Below are 27,970 nucleotides of genomic sequence, written 5' to 3'. Positions count from 1 at the left end.
ATGTCATCTCTACAGCCAGGTCCTCACCCTAAAGGGCAATCATCATAACTTCTGGTAATCAATGAAGCAGCTTTGGGTTACAGCAGGACATAATAACATCTGGCCTAAGAAAACAAGAACATACATTTGCTAATCCTGCTTTACTTTGCAATGGAACCTGGGGAACTGGACCATGTACTAAGCCTTGTACTTCACGCCTTTTTTGGGTGTCAATTCATGAATTCTCTCTAAAGCCCCACACAAAGTTCAAAGGAAGAAACATTCAAAATGGTAAAAAAGCTTCTTCTAAAACATTATAATGAGTAAACATTTGATTGTATTTATCTTTAGATCATTTTGTTTGCTCAGAATCTCAGCATAACAATTAGTTAAGACTAAGTGTACAGCCCCTTTAAGCTCTCTGGTTAGAAATTTCTCCTGTTGGGATCTTTGCACATCCATTTTCATTGTAGTTCAACACACAAAAGCTTAGAAATTGAGCAAACCAAGGTGTTCATCAATGGATAAATGGAAAAGAAAATATGATACATTTACTCAATGAAGTATTATTGGCCTATAACAAGAAACAAAATTATGAAATTTGTAGGTAACTGGATGGAACTGGAAAAATTATACTGAAGTCTTCCAGGTCCAGAAAGACAAATGTTGTGTGTTCTGCTGATTGGTGGATTCTAGCTTGGAACCTGTTTTTTGTATGTTTATCCTGGAGTATACATGAAAACCAGAAAACTAGAAGTGGACCACCCAGGGAAGAAAGACATCTTAAATGAGGGGAGTATAGCAAAAATAAGAGGCAAAATGAAAGAGGAAATACTGAGGGTAGAAAGGTTGAGCATGATGAAGATGGAGCATGGGGAAATGAGGCGTTGGTGGAAGGCTTGACCACAGAACAAGTTTCTTATTCAAATGCTCATATTTCAAATCTTGACTCTTTAAATGAATTTAATAAAAAATGTTTGAGATAATTACATATTTTCTCCCTTCCCTCTTCTCTCTCAACCAGCTCACATATCCTTTCTTGCTCTTTTTTAAAATGCATGGCCTATTTTTATTACTTTCTATGTTACATGCATATATGCATATACATATATATTCCTAAATATAACCTGCTCAGTCTGTATAATGTTTCTTGTTTGCATGTTTTTAAGGCTGATCATTTGTTATTGGATAACCAATTGGTGTACTCTTCCTTGGGGAAGACTCTTTCTCCCACTCTCAGCATTCCTTAGTTGCCTGTAGTCTTTGTGTAGGGTTGAGGCCTCATGGACTTTCCTGATCACTTTGGCATGTCTGTTGGTGTTGTCCTTGGCTCAGTTCATGTTTAAGCCATCATGTGGATGAGTCTTTATGGGTGTAACTTCTCATGAATATTTAATTTTTAAAATGTCATTGTTTTAAATGGAGTTTGATGTGTAAATTGTAGCTGATATAGCTGGGAACACTTATGGAGACCCAACAGTGGAAGGTATTGAATATAATATGTAGAGGTTTGGATTTTATTCAGAAGGAGGCAGAGAATAATTTTTTCCCTGAGAAGATTGCTCAGTGTTGTAGCTCAGAAATGTTACTCTAGAGGTTATCATAAGCTATGCAACATATTTTTCAGGTGGAAGAGCCATTTTAGAAAGGAGACTGCACAGAAAAATAGCAGCAGAAAGGACAGCTGAAGACCTGGGAAGTAGTGAGTGGGGGGAGGGGCATGGAGTAGAGAAGGTGGGCTTCGGAGCCATTTGGACGGTGTGCTAAGGCCGTGGGTTTGTCTTGGAGGTTTACTTGATTCTGTCTCTATGCCATTGATACTTGGCTTTTTAAGGTAAGACGTCACCTTCCTGTCCTTATGTTTGATGAACACGATCCAGAGACCTGCTTTTTATCTACTATTTGTAGCAGTTCTTATTTGATTCTTTGTGGTACAGTTCTCTTTCTACATTTCTTCCTTCCATCTTTGCACCTGTAATCCCAGTAAAGCCAGGCATGGAAGTAGGCACTGGGTAGGCACCCAGTACTGGGTAGGTAGAGACAGGAAAATCTCTGAAACTTATTGGAAGTTCTGGGTTCATGGAGAAATCTTGTCTCAAAAAATAAGATTGGAAGTGATTAAGGAAGAAACCCAGTGTCAATCTCTGGCTTACACACACACACACACACACACACACACACACACACACACACACACACATGTGCATACAGGCACATGTGCACCTTCATGCACATACACACAGACACGCACACAGGAAGTTTCTCATACCTTTATCTCAGGTCCTTATTTCCTCATTGCCTTCAGTGAGTGATCTCATCTTTGGTTGCTTTAGAGGCTAAAGGCATCTTCATTATCTGTATTTGCAGGCCAGACCCAGCATATCCACATCTCAGGATATGCACAAAATTCTTTAACCAGCCTTTGTACTTTAAATCTATGCCAGGAGTCAGTAAGCCATGGTTTAGTGTTCAAACCTAGTCCTTCAATGGCTGTGTATAATAATTATTTAAAAAGTACATTTTAAAAGGTTGTAAAATCAAACAATTTAAAAAAAAGACAATATAAGACTCACAAAACCTAAAGTATTTATTATGTAGATCTTTGCTGGACAAATTGGCAGATCTTGAGCTACATCATCTCTTAAGTGTGTGGATAATATTTAATCACACTGATAGATAGTCAATATTCATTATTAATGATGACTATATTCTAAGACTTTCAGTTATAGATGTTGAACCTTTTTCTCCTGGGGAAACACAGAACATCTGATTTCAACATTTGTGCACCTATCAATGTAGCTTTATTTTTGTGTTTCTAATAAAACATATTATTTAATATATATTGTTGTTTCATTGATATTGAACTTACAGCCAAATCTATCATGTAAACCTGATCAAAGCTTATCTGGTACATGTAGTTAAATTTTCTATTTCTGAGTTTTCTATTCTTTTTGGTGTTACTCTCTTTGAAGCTAAAAAGTATGTTGATTTGGGGCAGGAGAAATGACTTAGCAGTTAATAACACCTGTTGCTCTTGCACCCACAGGGTGGTGAACATTCATCAGTAATTCTGGTTCCATGGTATCTGATGTCCTCTTGTAACTTCTGTGGTCATCAAAAATGCATGTGATCCACATACATACATGACAGACAAAACACTCATACACATAAAACAATATAAATAAATCTTAAAAAGTATTTTGCTTTACCAGTTCTAATATCTTGTATTTATATGTGTGTGTGTGTTCTTTGGATTTTCCATATGTTAAATATCTTATCTCTTATCTCAGAATAAGAGATTAACTTTACATTTATATATCTAGTCTATGTCTGAGTACTGGATGTCTTTTTATTTATTTGTCTAGATTTTCTAATATAAACCATAGTAGCTCTATTTGGGCAGTGGTCCATCCTTCTAGACCAGCTCAGGTGAAATCCCTGTTCCTTTGGCTTTATTGGACAGGTCTTGTAAACCTAGAGGTCTCAGAGATGACCTAACCCCAACAGCTTTGGGCAGAGGTCATATGGTTTGTGAAAACTAAGAATTGTTACTCCTTTTGGAAATGCATGAGATGGCCCTAATGGTCTCCAATTACCTTCATGGTCATTTCCTTCCTTGTCTTAAAGAATAGTGTTTGTGTTCTGAATAGCCCTGTACTGTACCTCCTGAAATGGCTGACTGTATTCCTAGTTCACGCCTGTTCTAAGATGTTTCACCATTGAAAAGTACCTTGGCAACAACCTTACTGCTGTTTTTGAGCAATTCCTACTTTTTAAAATATGGGTAGGATGATAATTTCCCAAATGTGGAGGGTGGAATAGGAATGTTCCCCCAAAGACTTTTATATTGGGAATGTTTGGTCACCAGGGAATGGTACTATTTGAAAGCAATAAAAGGATACAAAGAATAGCCTTGTTGGAGGAAGTGTGTCATTGAGGGTGGCCTTTGAAACTTCAAAAGCCCATGCCAAGCCCAGTCTTTCTCTTTGCCTATGGCTCAGGATGTAGCACTTTCAGCTATTTCTCCAGCACCATGCCAGCCAGCCTGCCTGCCTGTGTGCTGCCATACTTCCTGACATAATGATAATGGACTAACCTTTGAAATTGTAAGTACATCCCTGATTAAATTATTATTATTTTTTTAAAATAAGAGTTACCTTGGTCACGGTGTCTCTTCACAGCAACAGTGACTAAAACATTGGATCTTCAAGTTCCAATTTGTTTAATAATGCCATCTTTTAGGCATTTCTCCTTTTTGTTTCTCTCTTCATACTTTAATATAAGTAGAGTTGTGAACCAAATTTATTTTTTCAACAATTTATTTAGAAATGATGTTAGCTAGGGCCCACATGGGAAAGTCTACCTTCCATAAGACACTAAGACATGAATGAATACAATTCTGATACAGTATTTGCCATATTATGAAAATGAACACCTTTCACATCACGGACCATAACCTCCCCATTTCTATCTAGACCTACAATAGTTCTATTAACATTGTGTTCATAATTGCTTAGGTATTTTCTAAGAAGAAAAAAGCTTTCTCTAGGACTCTGTTTTCTTTCTGATCCTTCACTTTACTTTCATTTAAAGGTCTATTCATGGTGATGTCAGGTTTTAATTGCATGAGCCTTAAATCCTTCCAGCCTCTACTTACTATGCATTTTAAGTATTTATTATAGCAGCATGTCTGCCTCCTGATACCATTCTTTTTTGTTTTGGTTCAGGGTGGCTTATAAACAGAAATTTATTTCTTGCAAGTCTGGAGACTGGGACATCCAAGAGTAGAATGGCATTGTGGTCAGGTTGTGCTGAGGCCCCCTACTCTGAAATGCACACTACCACCTTCTCTTGTGTCACACACACACATACACACACACACATACACACACACACACACAAGCACATGGTCTTTCTATGGTTTCATCACTCTCTGTTTAGAGTGGGGACTAGAGACACTGCTTCAGCACATTTTAAACAGCAAAACAACCAAACAAAAGCATAAAGTCTCCCAAATGTGGCATTAATACAACACAGAAACAAACAACATTGTTTATAACAAGAGGACCCTAAATAGGAAGGCAATTTGGCTCTTGGGCTTTAGTTATAGTACTGATCTTTTGGGGATGTGGGGTGTGGGGTATGGATTTGTATCGTACAAAATTAGAATTTGTTTATTAATTGTAATGGCTGCTTTGGCAGTGAATTTGGAGTTTCCTAAATACACAAACATGGCATATGTAGACATTTTGTGTTCTACTTTTTTGGAATGTTTTAAATTCTTTTTCTTGCCTAATTGCTTTGGCTTGTGTTTCATGTATTAAGGGAACTATAAGGAAGAGTTATCCTTCTTGTGTTACTCCTGATTTTAATGAGAAGCCTTCAACTTTTTTTTTCAATTTTTATTATTTTATTTATTTACATTCCCATCATTGTCCCCCACCTTGGTCCCCCACTCACAGCTCCTCATCCCATTCATCCTCCGCCTTGCTTCCAAGAGGGTACTCCTCCCCCACCACACCTCCCTCTTCCCTGGTGCCTCAAGTCTCTCAAGGATTAAATGTATCTTCTCCCACTAAGTCCTGAATAAGCAGACCATTGCTATATTTGTGCCAGAGGACTTGGACTGGCCCGTGTATGCTCCTGATTGGTAGATAAGTCTCTGGGAGCTCCCTGGGGTCTAGGTGTTGAGACTGCTGGCCTTCCTATGGGATTGTTCTCTACTTCATCTTCAATCTTTCCCCTAATTCAACCGCAGGTCCTCAACTTTAATTCAGTAGGTATAAGTATCTGCTTCTGTCTCAGTGAGCTGCTGGTAGGGCCTCTCAGGGGCCAGCCATACCAGGCTCCCTTCTGTAAACACATCATAGCATCAGTAATAGTGTCAGGCTTTGGTGCCTTCCCATGAGAGTTGGGCTGGTCATTGTCTTTCCTTCAGTCTCTTCTCCATTTTTGTTCTTGTAGTTCTTTTAGACAGGATCGCTTCTAGGTCAGAATTGTGGGTTAGTAACACTGTCCTCTGCTTGAGGTCCTTTCTATCTGTTGGAGGTGGGCTCTTTGAGTTCTCTCTCCCCAATGTTGGGCATTTTGTCTAAGGCCACCCACACTGGGTCCTTAGAGTCTCTTACCTCCAGGGACTCTGGTACTTTCTATAGGGCTCTCCTCCTCATTCCCCTTCCATTCTACTTATCTCCATTCATTCTTTTGGTCCTCTTGGCTTCTCTCCTGTCCACACCCTCAATACTTGATCCTGTTCCCCTTTTCTCCTCTCTCTCCCCACTCCCATCCAGGTCCTTCCTTCCCTCTGCCTCCTGTCATTATTTTGTTCCCTCTTCTAAGTGGAATTGAGACATCCTCACTTGGGCCTTCCTACTGGTTATACTTCTTACAGTCTGTGGGTTATATTCTAGGTATCCTATACTTTTTGACTAATATTCACTAATCAGTGAGTACATACTGTGTATGTCCTTTTGGGTCTGAGTTACCTCACTCAGGATGATATTTTATTATCACCCATTTTCCTGCCAAATTCATGATGTCCTCATTCTTTTTTTGTTGTTGTTGTTTTGTTTTAGTGTCTTTTTAATTGGATATTTTATTTATTTACATTTCAGATATTATTCCCTTTTCTGATTTACTCTCTGCAAACCCCCTATTCTATCCTCCTTAACCCTGCTTCTATGAGGGCGCTTCCCTACCTACCCACCCACTCCTGCCTCACCGCCCTAGCTTTCCTCTACACTGGTGCATCAGGCCTTTATAGGACCAAGGGCCTCCCCTCCCACTGATGCCAGATAAGGCCACTTCAGCTCCTTAGTCCTTTCCTTAACTCCTCCACTGGGGTTACTGTGCTCAGTCTGATGGCTGTGACTTTATGCATCTGGAAGAACCTCTCAGGAGGTTGTCTCTCAGGAGACAACTGTATCAGGTTCCTGTCAGTAAGCACTTCTTGGAATCCTTAATAGTGTCTGGGTTTGGTGTCTGCATGTGAGATGGATCCCCAGGTGGGGCTGTCTCTGGATGTCCTTTCCTTCAGTCTCTGTTCCATTCTTTGTCCCTATATTTCCTTTAGACAGGAACAAGTCCAGGTTAAAATTTTGGAGATGGGTGGGTGGCTCTATCCCTCAAGGGGGGAAGGAAGGGGTCAGGGGGTCATTACTAACCTCTGGATATGGTCTTGACAGGTTCTCCCTCCCCGTTTTGGGGTATTTCAGCTAATGTCATCTCCATAAGGTCCTGGGAGGCTCTTGCTTTCCTGGCATCTGGAACTTTTTGGTTGCTACCCCCAGTTCCCCATCCCCCATTGCTACATACCTCTGTTCAATTTCCTGACCCTCTGCACATCTCCTCCCTCTCCTCCCATACCTGATTCTTCCCCTCTTGCCCCCTCTTCTCTTCCTCCCAAATCCCTCCAACGCTCTAGATCCCTTGATTATTTTGTTTCCCCTTCTAAATAGGAATGAAGCATCCATACTTTGGTTTTCCTTCCTCGTGAGCTTCATGTGGCTCATGAGTTGTCTTGTGGGTATTCCACACTCTGCCTAATATCCACTTATCAGTGAGTACATACCATGTATATTCTGTTGTGACTGAGTTACCTCACTAAGGATGATATTTTCTAGAGTCACCTATTTGCCTGTGAATTTCATGAAGTCATTGTTTTTAATAACTGAGTAGTACTCCATTGTGTAAATGTACCACATTTTTTGTATCCATTCCTCTATTGAGGTATATCTGGGCTGTTTACATCTTATGGCTATTATAAATATGGCTGCTATGCATATAGTGGGGCATGTGACCTTTTTACATGTTGGATCATTTTCTGGATATATGCCCAGGAGTGGTATAGCTGGGTCCTCAGGTCATAGTACTATGTCCAATTTTCTGAGGAACTGCCAGACTGATTTATGTATTGAGTCTGTTAGATTATGCCTTTTTATTGGGGGAATTGAGTGCATTGGTGTTAAAAGATATTAAAGAACAGTAATTGTTGCTTTCTGTTATTTTTGTTGTTAGAGGTGGAGTTATGTTTGTGTGGCTATCTTCTTTTGGGTTTGTTGAAAGAAGATTACTTCCTTGCTTTTTCTAGGGTGTAGTTTCCCTCCTTGTGTTGGAGTTTTTCATCTATTATCCTTTGAAGGGCTGGATTTGTGGAGAGAAATTGTATAAATTTGGTTTTGTCATGGAGTATCTTGCTTTCTCCATCTATGGTAATTGAGAGTTTTGCTGGGTATAGTAACCTGGGCTGTCATTTGTATTCTCTTAGGGTCCATATATCATCTGTCCATATTAGATCTTCTAGCTTTCATAGTCTCTGGTAAGAAATCTGGTGTAATTCTGATAGGTCTGCTTTTTATATGTTACTTGATCTTTTTCCCTTACTAATTTTAATATTTTTCCTTTGTTTTGTGCATTTGGTGTTTTGACTATTATGTGATGGGAGAAATTTCTTTTCTGGTCCAATCTATTAGGAGTTCTGCAGGCTTCTTTTATTTTCATGGCCATCTCTTTCTTTAAGTTAAGAAAGTTTTCTTCTATAATTTTGTTGAAGATATTTCCTGGCCTTTTAAGTTGGGAATCTTTGCTCTCTTCTATACCTATAATCCTTTAGGTTTGGTCTTCACATTGTGTTCTGGATTTCCTGGATGTTTTGGATTAGGAGCTTTTTGCATTTTGCATTTTCTTTGACTGTTGAGTCAATGTTTTCTATGGTATCTTCAGCACCTGAGATTCTTTTTCTATCTCTTGTATTCTGTTGTTGATGCTTGCATCTATGACTCCTGAATTCTTTTCAAGGTTTTCTATCTCCAGAGTTGTCTCCCTTTGTGATTTTTTTTTTATTATTTTTACTTCCATTTTTACATCCTGTATGGTTTTGTTCAGTTCCTTTACTTGTTTGTTTGTGTTTTCCTGTAATTCTTTAACGGATTTTTTGTGTTTCCTTTTTAAGGGTTTCCTCCTGTTGACCCATATTTATGTCCTTACAGTCTTCTATCATCATGAGATGTGACTTTAAATCAGTCATGTTTTTCTGGTGTGGTGGGGTATCCAGTTCTGGCTATTGTGGGAGAACTGGGTTCTGATGATGCCAAGTAGCCTTAGTTTCTGTTGATTATGTTCTTGCCCTTGCCTCTTGCCATCTGGTTATCTGTGGTGTTAACTGGTCTTGCTGTCTATGACTGCAGCTTGTCCCTCCTGTAAGCTTGCGTGTCAGCACTCCTGGGAGATAACTTCTCTCTCTGAGGAATTTGAGTATGGAGAGCCGTGGCACAGGGTCAGTTCCAGGAACAGATTGAAACCAGAAAGATCCCTTCCCTGAAATGTCCTCATTCTTAATAGCTGAATAGTATTCCATTGTGTAAGTGAACCACATTTTCTGTATCCATTCTTCCACTATGGTACATCTGAGTTTTTTTTTCAGCTTCTGACTATCACAACTAAGGCTCCTATGAACATAGTGGAGCACGTGCCTCTGTGGCATGGTGGGGCATTTTTTTGGGTATGGAACGGTATAGCTGGGTCTTCAGGTAGAGCTATTTCCAATTGTCTGAGGAGTTTTCAATCCCACCAAAGAGTTTCTCTTTCTCCAAATCCTTGCCAACATGTGCTGTCACCTGAGATTTTGATCTTAGTCATTCTGATTTAGGTAAGGTGGAATCACAGGGTCATTTTGATTTGCATTTCCCTCATCACTAAGGACTTTAAACATTTCTTTAAGTGCTTCTTGGCCATTCGAGATTCTTCTGTTATGAATTCTCTATTTAGCTCTGTACTCATTTCAAAATTGGTTTATTTGGAATTTTGGAGGTTAACTTCTTGAGTTCTTTATATATTTTGGATATTAGCCTTCTGTCAGAAGTAGGACTAGTAAAGATTTTTTTCCAATCTGTAAATTGTTGATTTGTCCTATTGTTGGTGTCTTTTGCCTTACAGAAGCTTTTTACTTTCATGAGTTCTCATTTATTGATTGCGAATCTTAGGGCCCGAACCATTGGATGTCTGTTCAGGAAAGTCCCCCTTGTGCCAATGAGTTTGAGGCTCTTTTCCACTTTCTTGTCTATTAGAGCCAGTATATCTGGCTTTATGTTGAGGCCCTTGATCCACTTGGACTTGAGCTTTCTACATGGTGATAAATATGGATCTATTTTCATTCTCCTACATACAGACTGCCAGTTAGACCAGCACAATTTATTGAAGATGCTTTTTTTACCCCACTGTATATTTTTGGCTTCTTTTTCAAAGATCAAGTGTCCATAGGTATGTTGTAATAAATAAAATTTTACCAGTTAAATTTTTTTAGGTCATATTGTTTTTATTCTTTGTTCTTTTTATTCTTTATTTTTTAGATATATCAGATTTACTTCCCTGTTTATATTGAATATATTTATGTTCCAGAAATAAATTTTATTTGATCACAATGAATAATTACTGACTATGCTGCTGAATTTAGTTTGTCTACACTTCACTGAAAACTGTAGGTTTTTGTTATAACCCACTAGAAACTTGTAAGATTTTTTTTCTTTCTCAGTGTTCTTCAAACACTTATAATGGAAGTCCTATTTATGGCAAGTCTTGGAACACTGAGCAACTGCTGAACTCGACTATTATCATATTATCTGTGGTTACCATGACTGTTAGATGCCTTGAGTATTTCTAGAAATAATCATAACTTTGAGGTCTTAAACATTCAGTCACATCCCAATCATACTACTGTCTTCATGGAGTCACTAAAAATGATTTTACCTCTTGTACATTAATAAGACTTAAGATCATAAGAAAACCTAGTTGTGCATATCATGGAGCTTCTTAAGTGAAGTGTACAACACGCCTCTCTCCCTCTCCATCTCTCCCTCTCCCTCCCCCTCTCTCTCCATCCCTCTCTGTCCCTCTCTCTCTCCCTCTCTCCCTCTCCCTCTTCCTTTCTCCCTTTCCTTGTCTCCCTTTCATTCCCTCTCTCCCTTTCCTTCTCCCTCTCTTTCTCTCTCTCTCTCTATGTAGGTCAGATGTTGATATCTGGTGTTTTCCTCAATCATTTTCCATCTTATTTTTTTGAGGTTTGTCTGAACCTGCAGCTCCCTGACTTAATTGTACTGGCTGGCTAGGAAGCATCTAGGATAAACTTGACAACCTCCTGAGCTCAGCCACAACTGACTTTACAAATGTGGAAATTGAACTCAGCTTCTCATGTTTGTATGGTAAGTATTTTATCAACTGACCTATAACCCTAGTCCTTGATATACTTGGGGAAAAGACAATGATCCCTAAAGTGGAGGCATTTGGGTAGACTCAAATGATGGGAAACCTCACTGATTATGGTTCTATCTAGGCATGGAAACAGTACCTGTCTGAGGAAGATGCTTTTTTAAAGTATTTTTTAAATATTTTTTAAGTTCATATGAATTGATTGTTTTGCAAAGTGATACTTACCCTCTCAAGATCCACCAAATTCAGCTCCCATTGCTGCCAGCTTGTAGCAGTATGCTCCAGGAGGATGAGAGCAGTGCGTGAGTTTGAGGAAGTTAATTATTTTTCTTAAGCTTGAATGATATTGCTAGATAGTTTTGGAGGTATCCTGGGACTATATGGACAACATACTATAAAACTGATGTCAGTCAAGATAATCTACAGAATTAGCTTGGGTAACAGATATTCTGGAGTTTGAATTTACCATCTAGGAGTAAATGTCACACTGTTTACTGGATCAGATGGTGATCTACATTCACTAGATCAAGATGACTGATCTCTGGTACAACTCAGAGCAAATAATCCAATGTTTCATGAAAGAAGGATACTAACTTGAGGTTTTTTTTGTGAGTTTTTTTTTGTGAAATATCTTTGAGGTGAGGAGGGAAATATCTTAGTTAATCAAGGATAGCTAAGGGAGGAAGAACCACAGTCTTTGAAAAGCAGTATGAGGGTGACAGTGGTAGGTTATGTCATTGACTGGATGCTCTGATCTTGATATGAAGTTCAGTGTCAATGTTAAGCTTCCAGAGACAGAGTGAACAAAGTTAACCCCTTAGGCAGCAGGAAACAATTTGAGCCTAGTTCTTTTACCTCAGCACTAAGCATTTTCCATTGGTCCATGTTACTACTGAATATCACTGTCTCACTCACTTTTGATGGTGTATTGCGTACTGTTGTGTGAATCCAACACTATTTACTAAACAATAATTTTGTCATTGAGAGACCTTATAAGTAAGTCACTTATAGTGGAACATTTTAGAAAATGATTATTATTTGCAGTAATGGGTGTGCAATCAGGGCCTTATGCATACCAGGCCAATGTTTTATCACTAACCAACATGGCCTTTTAAAGCTGTGTGCAATTTAGCCACACTTCCAATAGGTGGCAGCAACATCCCATAGGGGCTTAACCTCATAGGCCTTTGTGAAGATAGTTTCTTGATAAAATTATCTTAGATGCCATCATGTTTGTTTGGTTGTTGGGTGTATTCACTATAACTATTTAGCTCCATCATAAAAGTCTGAGACCATGAATGATCAATAAAGTAATTTTCCACAGTACACTAGGAAATTGAATTCAGGTTCTGTGATTTCTAACCATGCTATAATATAATATATTTAAAGGTCCTCTAAAGCTTTTAAATGAACCTTTGTATTAGATTTATTAGAGAAGTCTGATGCAAGACTTTGGACCTATGTTTGGTTGAAGTTTTTTGCTAGTTTCCATGGAAGAACTATAAGCTGAAATAACGTTTCAAATTCTATTATGAAAACAAGATGTTTTACGGGTACCTCTGTATTTCTCTCTGGGCTTTGTTTCAAATATGCTCATTAAAACAGCAATGCTAAAATGCTAAACAAACATAAAATCAGATCATATTTTAAGAAAATCTCCCAGAGAATTCAGTCCAATGTGCATCATATGCTAGTGAGATAAATTTGAGTTCAATTTTTTTATTACTGTCTTCTACTTTGATTTATAATTTTATGTGGAATTTGTCTGCATGTATTATTTGGCTTTGTATTTTTCTTTAGCTTTTTATTGATTCATTTTGAATTTCAAACCATATACCTCAGTCCCACTCATCTTCCCTGTCCCCATGCATCCACCCTCTGTCCTTGTAATCTCCTCCTCCAAAGAAAGAAAAAACAAAAACAAAAATAAACAAAACCTATTTGTTAAGATTCTTTTCTTTTTTTCCCTTTTTTATTGGCTATTTTCTTTATTTACATTTCAAATGGGGCAACTCCGTAGGAGGATCAGCAGTCTCAATTAACCTGGACTCCTGAGATCTCTCAGATACTGGAACACCAACCAGGCAGGTATCATAGACCAGCTGATATGAGGCCCTGAACACACATATAGCAGAGGACTGCCAGGTCTGGGTTCAGTCAGAGAAGATGCACCTAACCCTCAAGAGACTAGAGGCCCCAGGGAGTTTAGAGGTCTGGTAGGGTGGGGGTTGGGAGGTTGGGGACATCCTTGTGGAGACAGAGATGTGGGGAGGAGGTATGGGATGTGGAACAGTTGGAGGGTGGGCCCGGAGGGGAAATAAAATCTGGAGTGTAAAAGTAATAAAAGATCAAATAAAAAGAAGAAATAAAAAAAAACAAATTATGAAAACATCTTATGGAAGCTGCGATGTGTCACAGTATGTCTCACAGTATACCCTTTTGTCCACACATCTTTATTTGCCGATATTTACTGCAATGAGCCATTGGTCTGATTTGAGGCTTGTGGCTTCTGCTACACTATCAATACTGGATCCTCAAAGGAACTTCTATCACACTTCCTGTTGTTGCCTTGTGTTATGAAGATCCTGCAGGTTAGGTTCTGCAGGACATGCTCCAGTAGTAGATGTTGAAGTAGACCAACTCAAAGCCCTGGATCTGTGTCTGAGTGGAAGCTGAGTTCTTCAGCCAACCGGTTCTTCTGTGGCCACATCACCAGGACCAACTTGCCTGTTTTGCTTTGGTGAGGGGGTGGGGTCAGATCTCCCAAGTACTGCAGCCAACAAGGGAGGCCAGCTCAGCAACTCTTATGCCTCAGGGACAGCTTTCTCACACTGCCCAGTTGAGGGATGAGGCCAGTTATCCCGCATCCCTGCCTCCCAAGGGCAGCTCTGCTCTTCTTTGAAGTGAGGGCCAGGGCCAGCACTCCCAAGCCTGGCTTTGTATTTTTTTTTTTTTAATGTGGCAAAAACCATATAAGATTAAATTAACCATAAATATGAGAACTCTCTAGATAGTTAGATAGATAGATAGATAGATAGATAGATAGATAGATAGATAGATAGATGGATAGATGGTATACAGAGACAGGATTTCTTAGGGAATTTCTATATGTAATTAAGGATGCCAATCAGCTCTATAAAAGGCTGTCCAAAGGGTTGGAGATCAGATAATCTGTCTTGTGACTCAGTAGCAGTCTGAAGGCCTCAGAACCAGGCAAATGAGTGCTGTAAATCTCAGTATGAGGGGAGGACTTGAGAACCTAAGAGCCCACTAGTATGAACTGCAGAGTCCAAAGGAGGGAAACCTGGAGCTACAATGTTTAAGAGCAGGAGAACAATGATACCAGCCCCAGGGAGAAGGGAGCTTTGAGTTTCTTCCATTTTTTGTTCATCTGGACCCACAGGTGACCAGGCAATGTCCACTTCCCATCCTTACTCAGTTCCCAAATGGCAGTTGAACATTCTTACATACATACTGAGAGCAAACACCTAATGAGCTACAGATGTTCTTTAATTTATTTAAATTAGCACCCAAAATTAACAATGATATCATTTTATACATTCAAATACTGTAAAGATTTATTTTATTTTATATGTATCAGTGTTTTGCCTGAATGCACATACATATGTATATATGCATGTATGCATGTGTACAACATGCATGTCTTGTGTCTATGGGCCCAGAATTACACCATCAGATTCAATGGAACTAGAATTAGGGATTATTATGAACCACCATTGGGGTGCTAGGAACTGAACCTGTATCTTCACAAGAGCAGCTAGTGTTCTTATCCACTGAGCCACCTTTTTAGCTCCACATTTTATACATTTTATGATGTAGTTGTTGGGTATAATATTAATTGCGATGCATATTATTACTAATATGCACGTTTGTACTAGATACATTGTTTTGTAGATTCATTTTGAAAAAAGTATACATTGACTTTAATCATATTTGAATTTGACTCTTTGAAAGATAGAAATATAATTTGTGGTGTTTTAATTTAAATGTATTTGATAGAGTGTCCTTTATTCTCCAATTTCCTATAAATTAGGTTGACAAATGCATGGTGCAGACTCAGCCTCCATTTTCCTGCTTGGAGGCTGAGGCAGGAGCATCTCTTAGGTCCAGGACTCTGAGGCTAATCTGGGAGGCTAGTCTGGGAGTAAACATGTGTACCATTGTGCCCGGCTTGATCTCTATTTACTCTAGATTCTCTGTCTTGCTTTGTATTGTTGTCAGAGTACCTGGAGTTGGTATGGTAAACAAAATGTGTTGCTCTGCTTCCTCATTAGCTACTTCTAGTCTAGGACAATACATTTATTATACTTATGGAATTTATCTTTTAAACTCCTCAGATCTTTATTCAATACCAAGACTCTTTACTAGTGAGTTGGTTTCACTCTTTCCACTTTACAGTCTCTTTCAGGAGGCTGGTTTATTCTATCCCTAAAAATAACTTGTGATCAAGAGCTTCTTTGCCTTTCAAGTTCTCATTTTGATCACAGTGATTTTAGTTACTAAATTTTCTTCCTAAATTAAGCCTATTAGGATCTCAGTAATCATATCCCTGCATATAGAACATACATCCTCATAATATGCTTATTTATTTAGTTTTTGCATATTTTAGTTGACTTGTCCTTTCTCCAGAATTTTAGAATTTAAAAATGTAATAGATATATGCAATATATATCTTGACCATATATATTTCTTAGTCTCACAGTACTTCTCATCATATCTCCTTTCTAACTTCATGTTGCCCTTTTAAATTAATTCATTCATTCATTTATTCATTCATTCATTCAATAATTCCTACACAGTTCCAATGAATGCCATAGACTATGGATGTGAGTCATCACATTTTCTGTTTTACTTTTCAGACTGATGCTGCTAACTTGATTTCCATGAAGCAGAGCAAAACTTTTCTCCTGTCAGCTTTATCCCCAAAGAAAATATTTCAAAAGAAAGAAAGGGCAAGGAAGAGAACTATGTTTCAAAATAGGGGGCCTTTGGAGCCTGAGGGATTGTTTTAGCTGAGTCTCAGAGGACTTGCCTGACATGGCCACAGGGAACCATGCAGGCAGGGACAGTACTGGGATTAGCATCCAGACATAAAGAGAAAACAAATTGTTTTCATTGCAGTGAAAATGGGTCACAGTAAATAGAGGTAGAAATAGATCTCCATGATGCCTTCCGCATGTCAGGAGTCCACAGAGACTGGAAAGGGCTCTGGCTGATGGAGGTCACTTTATACAGGAATGCTCATGTGCCTCATCTACCTGGGTAGCCCCACTTCCTTTTTCTTTTTTCCTTAGCTCTTTTCCTGGGACAGGGTCTCACCATGTAGCTCTACCTGGCCTGCAATTTGTTATGTAGAACAGGTTCACCTAAAACTCACAGAGATCTGCCTGCCTCCGCCTCCCAAAAGCTGGGATTAAAGGCATGCATTAACACACCAGGGTTCCATCTCCTTTTTCCAAATAAGATATTTATTTTCCCATTTTTCTTTAACTTCACTCCAGTTTGATGAGCACATATTCTTTGATTTGCCAATTTTCAAGATAGAAATTAAGCTTAAGTTCTCCTTATGCCAAAAGTCATTGAAATAACACAGTCACAAATTACTTAACTCTATTAGTAAAGCATGCCACATGCTTTGGGGGTTACGTGGAATTGCCCCCATATGCCCCCAAAAATCTGTAGCTGCCTTCTGGTAAACCAAATTTGTAAAGATAAAATTTTATCAAAATTCTCTGTTGTGTGGTCAGGCACATATTGATCAGCAACGCCGGCTTTCTTTCTGTATTGAGAATACAGAAAGTTCTTTTGTGTTTGCTCAATTATCAAGGAAGCTCAATAAATATTCCTTGTGGCGAAAAACTGGAGTGAATCAAAACTAGTTCTGGTTTAAAACAATCATAAGTTAGACTTCCCTGTACTACTGTGTTTATTAATGGGCAAATAGGCAGACTCACATTCGATTGTTTGGGACATCAAAGGAAGCATTTTAGAGCTGTTCAAAATAGGACAAGTCACAACTCTCTCTTCTAAAGAGGGCCTGAGAGTGGAAGCTGAATTCACTTCAGAAAAACCATTTTAATCCAGGGTGTGTTTTTCATTTTTTCAGCCTCCTCAAATCTTTCCCAGATGGACTGGAACTAATTAAGTTCAGAATAGATGTTTGCATGAGCTTTGATGCCCGTGTTAGCTGCCAGCAAAGAACAAAACTGCAGAAATTTGCAATTACACCAGGGCTACAATTCTCCATCTGTTGAGGGAAACACACAGACAGACAAATTACAAATGAAGCTATTTGGGGAGAAAGGAATCAAAGCTAAGTAGATGATGTGTGTCAGGGACCAGTTAGAGGGCTAAGGAAGGTTGAGGTCCTGGGACATTAGACTTTCCAGTTCCTCCCTACAATTATTCCTTTTTGTCTGTCCCCAAATACTCACCCTTCTTGATATCAATGTATTATTTTTAGGTTGGTGATCAGGCAGCTTCTCTTGTGTTTGTTCAAAGAAACTTTTTTCTCTCCATGATGTCCTTGATATGCGCTTTATTTATCTACTTAAGCTTTGATATAGAGAATTTGGTAGACACCTGGTTGCTGTTCCCATGACTTATCAATTACTCCTAATGCTCTGTAAGTATACATGATCACACACATTGATAAACTATGGCCAATCTATGACTTATGAGACACAAGTGGCTGAGGACAGTTGTTAATGTTGTCCAACACAAAAATCATGTGCATACTCAAACCACTATGAAGTCTGTTTGCTACTGGTTTTGAAACTTGAATGCTTGGTTCTTCAGCTGAAACTTGTAGATGACCATGTTAAGCTACAGTGGCAAAGGCTGGACACACCTGTAGGGCATTCTTCACTGCATAGGCTCTCATGAGACCTTTAATCTCTACTCCAAGATTAATAATTTTCTGTTTTTCTTCTTAAAATAGATAAATAGGCCAATGACAGCTCAGCACAATAAGGGACTTGCTGACAAGAGAGAAAGAACTAAATACTGAAAGTTGTCCGCTTCCCTCCACACGCACACTTGCATTCAGTTCCCCCAACCCCCACAACCTGTTTTCATAGAACTGATTTGGATATGTAAAACTGAACAAGAGGAACCGTTCTGCATATCTGATGATTTCTATACCCTCATGCATGATATGTGCACAACCTTCCTCGACTCCTGGTGTCTCATCTTTGCAAACATAAACCAACTATTTATATCAGAACTTCATCTCTTTCATTCCTCTTCTAACACTGGCAAGGCCCGTGCTTCGAATGGTTCACTAGTCCCTCTTCCCACAAGCACAGGAATAGCCACAGCAGTCACTCACAATCATGGCTTGGAACCTTTACAAACCGGGTGTGGAAGCATCTCTCTTCAGAGCTGCCAAGCCAGATGGCTAGCTGGCATTGTCTAACTGGAAGACAGACAGACCACAGACTTTTATAGAGCACATTCTAGAAGAAAAAAAAAGCAGTCAAGTTCTGAAATAAAACTATGCTTTGTTTCAGTGTCTGCACACATAGGACGACCAGCATGCATAAAGTATGGTTTGGTATTCTATGACAGAGCACTGTTTGTTCTGATAATTTATTTGTCTTACATCTAAATGGCTTTTATCTTATGAAATTGTTAAGAAGAAAACTTGATCCACATGATCCCAGAAAAAGGAAAGCCATATACCAACTCTCAATTCATTTCTCATAACTGTGAGCCGAGGAAGTAGCTTGCAGGGGACAGATGACCCCTGATCTTGACCCTTATCTTGCAATCCAATCACCTATGAGACTCCATGTGGGCTGGACTGCTGTTGGAGGTGTGTTATGAGCCTAACCCAGGAGATGTGACTTGAGTTAACAGGAACAGTTAACTAGCTAGAAGCTGAACTACATTAGCCAAAAGCCAAGGTTTAGAGACTTTCCCAGAACTATGGACTTCGATGGAGTTGCTTTTTGTTAGCATATTGGTAGGTGGTATTGTCTATGTGCTGAGTTTTATGGACTGAATGGCTCTTCCATAATGGAGCCAGCGTACTGTCTGGGGCCCTGTTACTCTGGTTCATCGTGTGAGAAGATGACTCTGTTTCTCACCATAGGGAATGTCAAGTCTTGCACAATTCCCAGAACTGTGGCTAAATAACCTTCTGTCTTTGTAAATAAGTTGCCTCAGAAATATTGCTGGAGCAATGGACAGCTAACTAATATGGCCTATTTACTTAAAAGGAGCTTTGACTAGACTCTAGTTTTCAAAAGTGATTTTTTTCCTCATATTTCTGGCATTGGAATAGTGCTTGGCTCATCAAATGAGTTTAGTCTACAGCTGCTGAGTGCTTGAATTTATCTTAGTATTTTAATACGTGTTACTGATTTGACTCATAATGTTAAAATGGTCTTGCTATCTGTGCTCAAAAAATTTCCAGGTAAATAGAATCAAAGAAACAACCAATAACCAACAACAGCACTACCCCCAACAACAACAACAACAACAACAAAACCCTAAGACAAAATAAAGAAAAACAAAACACCGAAAAGGAATGACTCACATAGGAAGAACGTTTTTGGAAGAGATCTCAGGTAAATATGATTATCGTGACTATTTAATAATTAACAATTCTATTGCAATAATATAAGTCCATTTAAAAAAAAAGCATCAGTTTTTACCAGTACCATAATGAAACCCATTATTCTATATGCTAATTTTAAAGAGGTACTAAAGAACTTTTTTTTTTTTAATAGTTGAAATGGAAATTTCTGGTTTCTTAACAGCTCAGTTAAGAGAACTCCCTTGCATTGCTACACTGTTCAATGCTTCACTTGTCTTTGCTGGTCTTTGCTGGTCTCCCTTGGTCTTCACTTCATAGAGAGAAACTTGACGAAGAATTTCTCCTGTTATTTTGGCTGATTCTGGTCTCTAGCTGACTCGTGCTGATTCAGCAGCACATTGCTGTTTCTGTGTGATCATGTCACCACTGCTGATTTGTGTTTGGTGTTTGGTATTGAACTGGACTGCTGGTATCCTGACAACAAAGTGTAGAATTGCCCCAAGGAACTTCTTCCAAACAGGTCCACAACATCCTTTTCCTATTAACCTTCTTTTTTTTCCTACCTCTGGTTGGTGGGTTAGAAGGGAGGTTGAAGCCTTTAAGAACCCTAAATAAAGTAGGTTTTGAAAAATCTAAGCCAACAAAAAGTGAAATACAAAGAAATTGTACACTGATGGAAAGCCCCTGATTTTTTCAGGTCAATTAAAGTGTGTAAGAACAGATTTAGTTTAGTTTTGTTTGATACAGTATTCTTCAGGTTTGTGGTCTTCTCCAACAGATTACAATTTAAATTTTTTAAAGCTTTAATTATAATTTTGGAGTGAGAACAAATGAAATTCTTTCATAATTTAAACACTCATGCATAAATGTATACTTACCACCCAAGAACAACACTTCACTGTAGAAATGTTAAGGTAGGAGTGTAAGCTAGTCAATTTTGTGAGTGAAGTATTAAATAAAATATTAGGGTGAAATCAATATTTCTACAGATGTGTAAATAGGCAACTTCTATTTCAAGAATAAAAAAATAGAAATTAAAAATGTTGACTTAATGATTAGCAGTAAAATATGTAAAAATAACTTAAAAGTATACATTATTACATATTTTTGGAAATGATACATGACCAATAATAAGTTGGTCATTTATTTATTCTGAAAATGTGAAATGGCTTTAAAAATTGGAGAATACTGTTAATTTTATGCTAAACATTTGTGTTGACTCCATACTGGCTTCAACCTTTCTAAAGATCACCTACAAATGATATTATTCTTTTCCTTTTCTTTTTTTTTGTTTTTTATTATTGAATATTTTTTTTATTTATGTTTCAAATGTTATGTGTTTTCCTGGTTTCCCCTCTGAAAACACCCTATCTCATCCTCTCTCTCCTGCTCACCAACCCACCCACTCCTGCTTCCCTGTCCTGGTATTCCCCTATACTAGGGTGTGGAGCCTTCTCAGGACGAAGGGCCTCTCCTCCCTTTGATGTCCAACAAGGCCATCCTCTGCTACATATGCAGCTGGAGTCATGAGTCTTCCATGTGTACTCTTTGACTGGTAGTTTAGTCCCTGGGAGCTCTGAGGGTACTGGTTGGTTCATATTGTTGTTCCTCCTATGGGGCTGCAAGCTCCTTCAGCTCCTTGGGTCCTTTCCTTAGCTCTTCCATTGGGGACCTTGTGCTCAGGCCAATGGTTGGCTGAAAGCACCCACCTCTGTATTTGTCAGACACTGGCAGAGTCTCTCAGGAGACTGCTATATCAGGCTCCTATTAGCAAGTGCTCGTTGGCATCCATAATAGTGTCTGGGTTTGGTCACTGTATATGGGGCAGTCTCTGGATGATAGTCAGAAGCTGGAAAGAACCCAGATGTCCTTCAACAGAGGAATGGATACAGAAAATATCGTACATTTATACAATGGAATACTACTCAGCTATTAAAAACAGTGAATTCATGAAATTCCTAGGCAAATGGATGGAACTAGAAAATATCATCCTGAGTGAGGTAACCCAATCACAAAAGAACACACGGTATGAACTCACCAATAAGTGGAAATTAGCCCTGAAGCTTGGAATAACCAAGATACAATTCATAGACCAAACAAGGTTCAAGAAGAAGGAAGACCAAAGAATGGATACTTTGGTTCTTCTTAGAAGGGGGAATAAAATATCCCTGGGAGAAGACACATAGACAAAGTGTAGAGTATTTTTTTTTATTAAGTAAAACCACTGAGATGTGGGTCAATGAGATGGCTTAGCATATAAAGGAGCTTGCGGCCACGACAGATGACTTGAGTTCAAAACTCTAGGACCCAGATGGTGGAAGGAGGGAGTCAAGTCCTGCAGGCTTTCCTTTGATCCTCACATGGGGACTTTGATATCTTTCCCACCCCTCACTGAATAGAAAATGTATAAAACTGTTATAGTTTGAATATGAAACATCCCCACAAGTTTCATGCAATGAAACTCTTGTTTCCCAGCAGATGTCATGGTTTTAAGAGGCTGTGAAGCCTTCAGAAGGTGGAGCTAGCAGAGGGAATTGGATCATTGCAGCCTGGTTCTCCTTCCCTCATAGGCAGTCTCTCACTGCCCTGTATCAGAGCTACTTTCCACCATGCAGTCTCCACCATAATGTATAAACTGTGAGCCAAAATAAATCCTTCCTGCAGCAAATTATTTCTGTTGGTCTGTCAGCAACAACAACAAAGAAGGAGTTAACACAGGTGGGTAGGAAAAGTCAGAGAGAAGTGAATTGATTCTCATTGAACAACCCTAGAAGTTAAGGCAGCAAGAACTTGCACAGGATGAAAATTAACCCTTCAGTTGAAAATGTATCAAAAAACCCTTGGTTTCTAGGCAGCTCTTCCATCCATTTTGTGTTCAGATAGTCTTTTCCACCACCTATCATTGTTCCAGCAAAAGATGGAGGCCTATGGTCAAGGAGATAGGGCCAGGCTTTGTGGGCTCAGGACCATGAATTGTATCTATATATCTATGGGAAATCTAAAACAGAGGCATGAATTCATATCTACACATTGAATTGCTAGAGTCAACCATTCACCACGCTTATTCTACTCTATCCCATTAGCTCTTGGAACACTGCTAGCTTAGAGTATTCTAGGAGACAGGATGCTTCTATGCAGAGCCAAGACTTCCCAAGACAAAATAGCAAGTGATGCTTACAGCAGGGCTTCACACACCAACTGCTAGTCCCTGTGGGATGAATAGCAGAAGCCCAGTCAACTGCAGTTCATAACCATGAATACCAAGCTTCATGCTTCTGTCTGTAAAAAACTTTATTTTTAAAAGCAATCCTGTTCCATATCAAGTTGAGCAAGAAGTAAGAAGATTCTGCATCCCACCCTTATGTACACAAAGCTTTCTTCATTACAGACATTGCATTACAATGTTTTTTTTTTCTGTTGAAATTCCTGTGAGATAAACTCTCACAGGAACATTATCACTTAACTCATAACTAGTTTTCATTTATGCCCTGCTTGTGGTGCTGTGCTTTGTTGGGGCTGACAAGGATGGAATCACAGGCTGCCAACATTGCAGTATCCTACAGTCCTAAACATTTCTCTACCCCATCCTTCTCTCTCTGGTGACTGAATGACCACTGGAAAACATTAATATTTTAAATGTCTCCATAATTTTGTCCTTTCTGGAATATCACACAGTTAGTAGTGTATTTTCTGCTTAGGTTTTTTTTTTTTTTGATTTAGCAATGTCCACCTAAGATTCTTCTGTATATAGTGTTTTACTTTGATATTGTAGTTACTAATTCCTTTTTGCTTTTATTTCTTTGACATGAGTTTCACTACATGGATCAGAGTGATTTAGAGCTCATTATATAGACCAGGATGCCCTTGATTTTACAGCAATCCTCTTGCCTCAGACCCCCAAATATTATATTACACATTTGAGGCACCATGACTGGCTTATTTTCCTTTCCTTTCTTTTTCTTTTTTTAAGATTTATTTACTTTGTGTATGTGAGCACATCATTTCTGTCCTCAGATATACCAGAAGAGGGCATTAGATCCTACTAAAGAGCCACCATGTAGTTGCTGTGAATTGAACTCAGAACCTCTGGAAGAGCAGTCAGTGCTCTTAACAGCTGAGCCAAAGCTTTCTAATGAATTTTCACTGTAGGTGACAATCTGTCTATAGTATGAGATACCTTCACTATTGATAAAATGTTTCATATATAGAAGTTTGTGTAAGGTATTTTTAGCAATATGTATTAATGCACAATGTCCAGATTTTCTGGTGTAGCTTATTATAGTAGGGATGCTTAAGGAGTTATCAATATGATTTACATTTTTCATTTGTGTGTGAACAAGAGTGCTTCTCAAAGCATGTGTGTGGAGGTCAAATTCTTGTGGGTCCCAGGGGTTGAGCTGTGGTTATTAGCCTTGCTGGGAAGCACCTTTACCTGCTGAGCCCTCTCACCAGCATGAATATTACTCTTATTTTTATTTTATAGAAATTAAATTAAAGATAGCAGCAGGTATATGCATATATTGCAGTGGAACCAGTACTCCATTCTCTTTATAAGCATTGAAATGACTGGAGTATTAATATTGTATGTAATTAATTTTTATTATATTGAGAATTGTGATGGTTTGTATATGCTTGTCCCAGGGAGTGGCACTATTAAAAGATTGACCTTGTTGGAGGAAGTGTGTCACTGTTGGGATGTGTTTGAAGATCTTCCTCCTAGATGCCTGAGCATTCCCAGTCTGTTCCTGGCTTCCTTTGGATAAAGATGTAGAACTCTCAACTCCTCCTGCACCACACCTGCCTGGATGCTGCCATGCTTATGACAGCATCTAGGATGACAATGGACTGAACCTCTGAACCTGTAAGCCAGCCCCAATTAAATGTTGGCATTTATAAGACTTGCCTTGATCATGGTGTCTGTTCACAGCAGTGAAACCCCGACTAAGACAGAACTTGGTACCAGGAGTGGGGTATTGCTGTGATAGATAATCACAGCAATGCGTTTGTTTGGAAGAATGTGTATTTTGGGACTTTGAATTTGGAAAGATTATGGAACCTCTGAGACAGAGTGACATGCTGGCATATGTTAGCCAATAAATAGTCCTTTAAAGGTTATATCTGACTCCTTCCTATTTCAGTCTAGCCTTATGATCAGAGGCTGATCAGTAACTATGAGGTGATCTGTGGCCTGTGCATCTGCTGGCATGCCTTCTCCAACATGATGCCTTGAAACAATCATCCAAAATAAAATTTCATCCTTTAAGTTGCTTCTGTTGGGTATTCTCCCCTTCCCTTCCTTTTTTCTCTCTTCCCCTTCTTCTACCTTTATTATTCATTTATTCTCATTATGTGTTTCTGCTTAGGTCTAAAATTATAAAATATTTATTTTAACTCATTTTCAATTTTCATTTATTTATTTATGTATCACATAGCTTTATGTTTAGTATCATATAAAATCACTTAAATAAAATCACTACAATCTGAAGAAATGAAAAGCTGTGTCTACTCCTTGTTCTTGCCATCTCTCTAAGTGCATCAGCTCTTAAAACATGTTATTATAAAAAATTGCTGTGTTATTTAGGTTTTATCTATCTGGAATTTAGCCACAAATACTAGTGTCTTTTTCTTTCTTTTTTTAGTTTTTAAGAATTTCATATATACATACAGTGTGTTTTGCCCATATCTGCCTCCCATGTCCTTCAAAACTTTCCCCTCATCATCACATTCATTTTTTAAATTTCATGTCCTTCATTGAGTATGATTAATGCTGCCCATACATGTATAGGTATGTGGTCATCCACCTGTAGGGACCATCCCTTTAAAAATAATGCTCCCTCCATTAACAGTCAACTGTCAACTAGTTCCTCATCTTAGTGTTGAGGGCTTATGTGCCCCTCCCCTATCCATGCTAAAATGTTGATTGGCTTGATATTATGTAGACCTTGTGTAGGCAACCACAGGTGCTAAGCTCATGAGTGCATAGGTCTTGTCATATCTATAAGACACTGAGAAGCAAACTTTTAATACTGGGTTCAGTTCCAACATCATTGTCTTAAACAGACCACCTTAAAACAGCTAACAGTAACTCCAGGTACCAAGTAAGCCAGGTAATTGCTATATCTGTCTGCTTAACCACAGTATTACTACATCTGTTAACATGAAAGGTTTACAGAAGGTCTCCTCAATGTATTTTACTCCTGCCTTCATCTTAAGGATGGCACCTGTGCAGATGCTATACTTTCTGGGGTAATTGTGCTGCCTTCTTCATTACTCTCTTGAGGGCCCCCTTGATCTCTGTATTCCTCAGACTGTAGATCAGAGGGTTTACCATGGGGATGAGGATGGTATAGACCACAGACAGCACCTTGTCTTGCTTTGTGGAGTGCTGAGAGCTGCGGTACATGTACACAGATAGGACTGTGCCATAGAAAAGAGTCACTGTTGCCAGGTGGGAGCCACATGTCTTGAAGGCCTTGACACAGCCTTTGAATGAAGCCACTTTCAGGATGGATACTGCAATGAATACATAGGATAAGAGGATAGCAAGAAAAGAGCCAAACCCAACAAAAACAGCTGCCAGGAAAATAACCAGCTGGCTGATGAAGGGATCAGAGCAAGACAAAGAAAAGATCTGAGGCATGTCACAGAAGAAATGATGAATGATATTTGGCCCACAATAGTAGAGATTAAAACAGGCAACTGTTTGAACAAAGCTACTAAAGAAACTGCTCCCATAGACACCAGCAACCATCCTCCAGCAAAGACTGGGAACCATGATGGCCGAGTACTGCAGAGGGCTACCAATGGCCACATACCTGTCATAGGCCATGACAGCTAGCAAGCAGCACTCTGACGCACCCATCCAGGCAAAAACAAAATTCTGAGTGGCACAACCAATGAAGGAAATTGTTTTCTCTGCTTTTAGGAAGTCTGAAAGCATCCTTGGGCTGATAGAAGAAGAATAGCATACATCTGTAAATGACAAGAAACTGAGAAAAAAGTACATGGGTGTTTGCAGGTGAAAGTCCAGTCTGATGAGGATGATAAGGCCCAGGTTCCAAATCAGAGTAATGATGTAAATCCCTAGGAATATAGGAAAAAGGATAGGCTGTAGTTCAGCTTGGTCCAAGAGCCCCAGGAAAACAAACATGGTCACGGAGGTGTGGTTTCCATCTTCCAACTCAGATCTGCTTGGCATCATGTGCTGAGGAAAGGTGAGAGTAGAAGATTTTTTTATTTTTCATCTCCCAACACCCCACCTCACCGCACTCCACCCCAGAATCTTGGGCATTGCGCCTCATTGTTTCTCAGTAAAATATATCAATCTCTGCTTTTTCTTATTTAAGAATAGTAGCATGAAAAACAATGTTCTTGGTGAGTTGATAAGTCAAAGCTTCTTATAAAAAATTCTATAGCTAGGTAAGATGTAAAACATCCCTGTAAAATGTAAAATTGCAGGTAAGATGTAAAATTATCCCTGGAGGCATAATTATAATCAAGAAACCCTGTGTAGAATGAAGAAGAGATACAGTCCTGTGAGCTATTACCAGCTAAGTACAGGAAGAAAGATAGACTCTTAAAAGACTATGGGAGTTAAGAATATATCTTCAAACATCTCTTTATTGACAGAACTTATCTCAGAGACACTGTTGTGCAAATGAACTGGGCAATGAGAAGGTCATTGAAAGTGCTGTCAATCACAGGAGAACTGGGGCTGAGAAGACACTTCCATTGGTTCATGTTACTAAGCACTAGGACCCAAGTCTTCCTGCAGGTACCAGCACCCACATAGAAATCAGAATCTGGCAGAATACAACTGAGCTGAGTGGATGGGGGCCAGTGTAGACAGGGAAATACTGCAGCTGGCTATGTAGTCTAGCCATTCATGACAATATTTAGTGAGAGACCTTGTCTTAGAAACAAGTAACAAAATAAAAGAACAAACACCAAAGTGGAGGGCTATCAAGAAAGATACCTAACATTTGGACTCTATACACATATTCAAAGGCACATGTACATATCCACAAAAACATATGCATACATCATACACATGCACACGCACATGCACACATACACACACACTCACTCATTCATATTAACCTGTACATTTTACATAAACTCTCACAAAAGGGGCATAAAAGCAGGGCTGCTGCCTGCTCTCAATGAAAGGGAGGGAAATTTGTCCTTCTTGGAGAAGATGTAACTATATGGTAGCACATTATCTTT

General features: G+C 38.9%; 2 protein-coding genes across 3 annotated transcripts in view; both read right to left on the bottom strand.

The window, feature by feature from the left end:
* Positions 1–27,970, bottom strand: part of Dtx4 (deltex E3 ubiquitin ligase 4) — an 852,074-nt gene that overhangs the window by 418,286 nt on the left and 405,818 nt on the right. The window lies entirely within an intron of this gene.
* LOC127689695 (olfactory receptor 5A1-like) lies at positions 25,977–26,945 on the bottom strand. Its single transcript, XM_052189340.1, has one exon. It carries the CDS (start codon positions 26,943–26,945, stop codon positions 25,977–25,979), a length of 969 nt encoding a protein of 322 aa, XP_052045300.1.

The sequence above is a fragment of the Apodemus sylvaticus genome, chromosome 1, assembly GCF_947179515.1.
Source record: "Apodemus sylvaticus chromosome 1, mApoSyl1.1, whole genome shotgun sequence".
Taxonomy (NCBI): Eukaryota; Metazoa; Chordata; class Mammalia; order Rodentia; family Muridae; genus Apodemus; species Apodemus sylvaticus.
Note: the sequence above shows the minus strand (reverse complement) of the source record. Positions and strands in the feature narration are given on the sequence as shown.

What these genes read in the sequence shown, in the direction of transcription:
- LOC127689695 (XM_052189340.1), bottom strand. Translation starts at nt 26,945, where the DNA reads ATGATGCCAAGCAGATCTGAGTTGGAAGATGGAAACCACACCTCCGTG.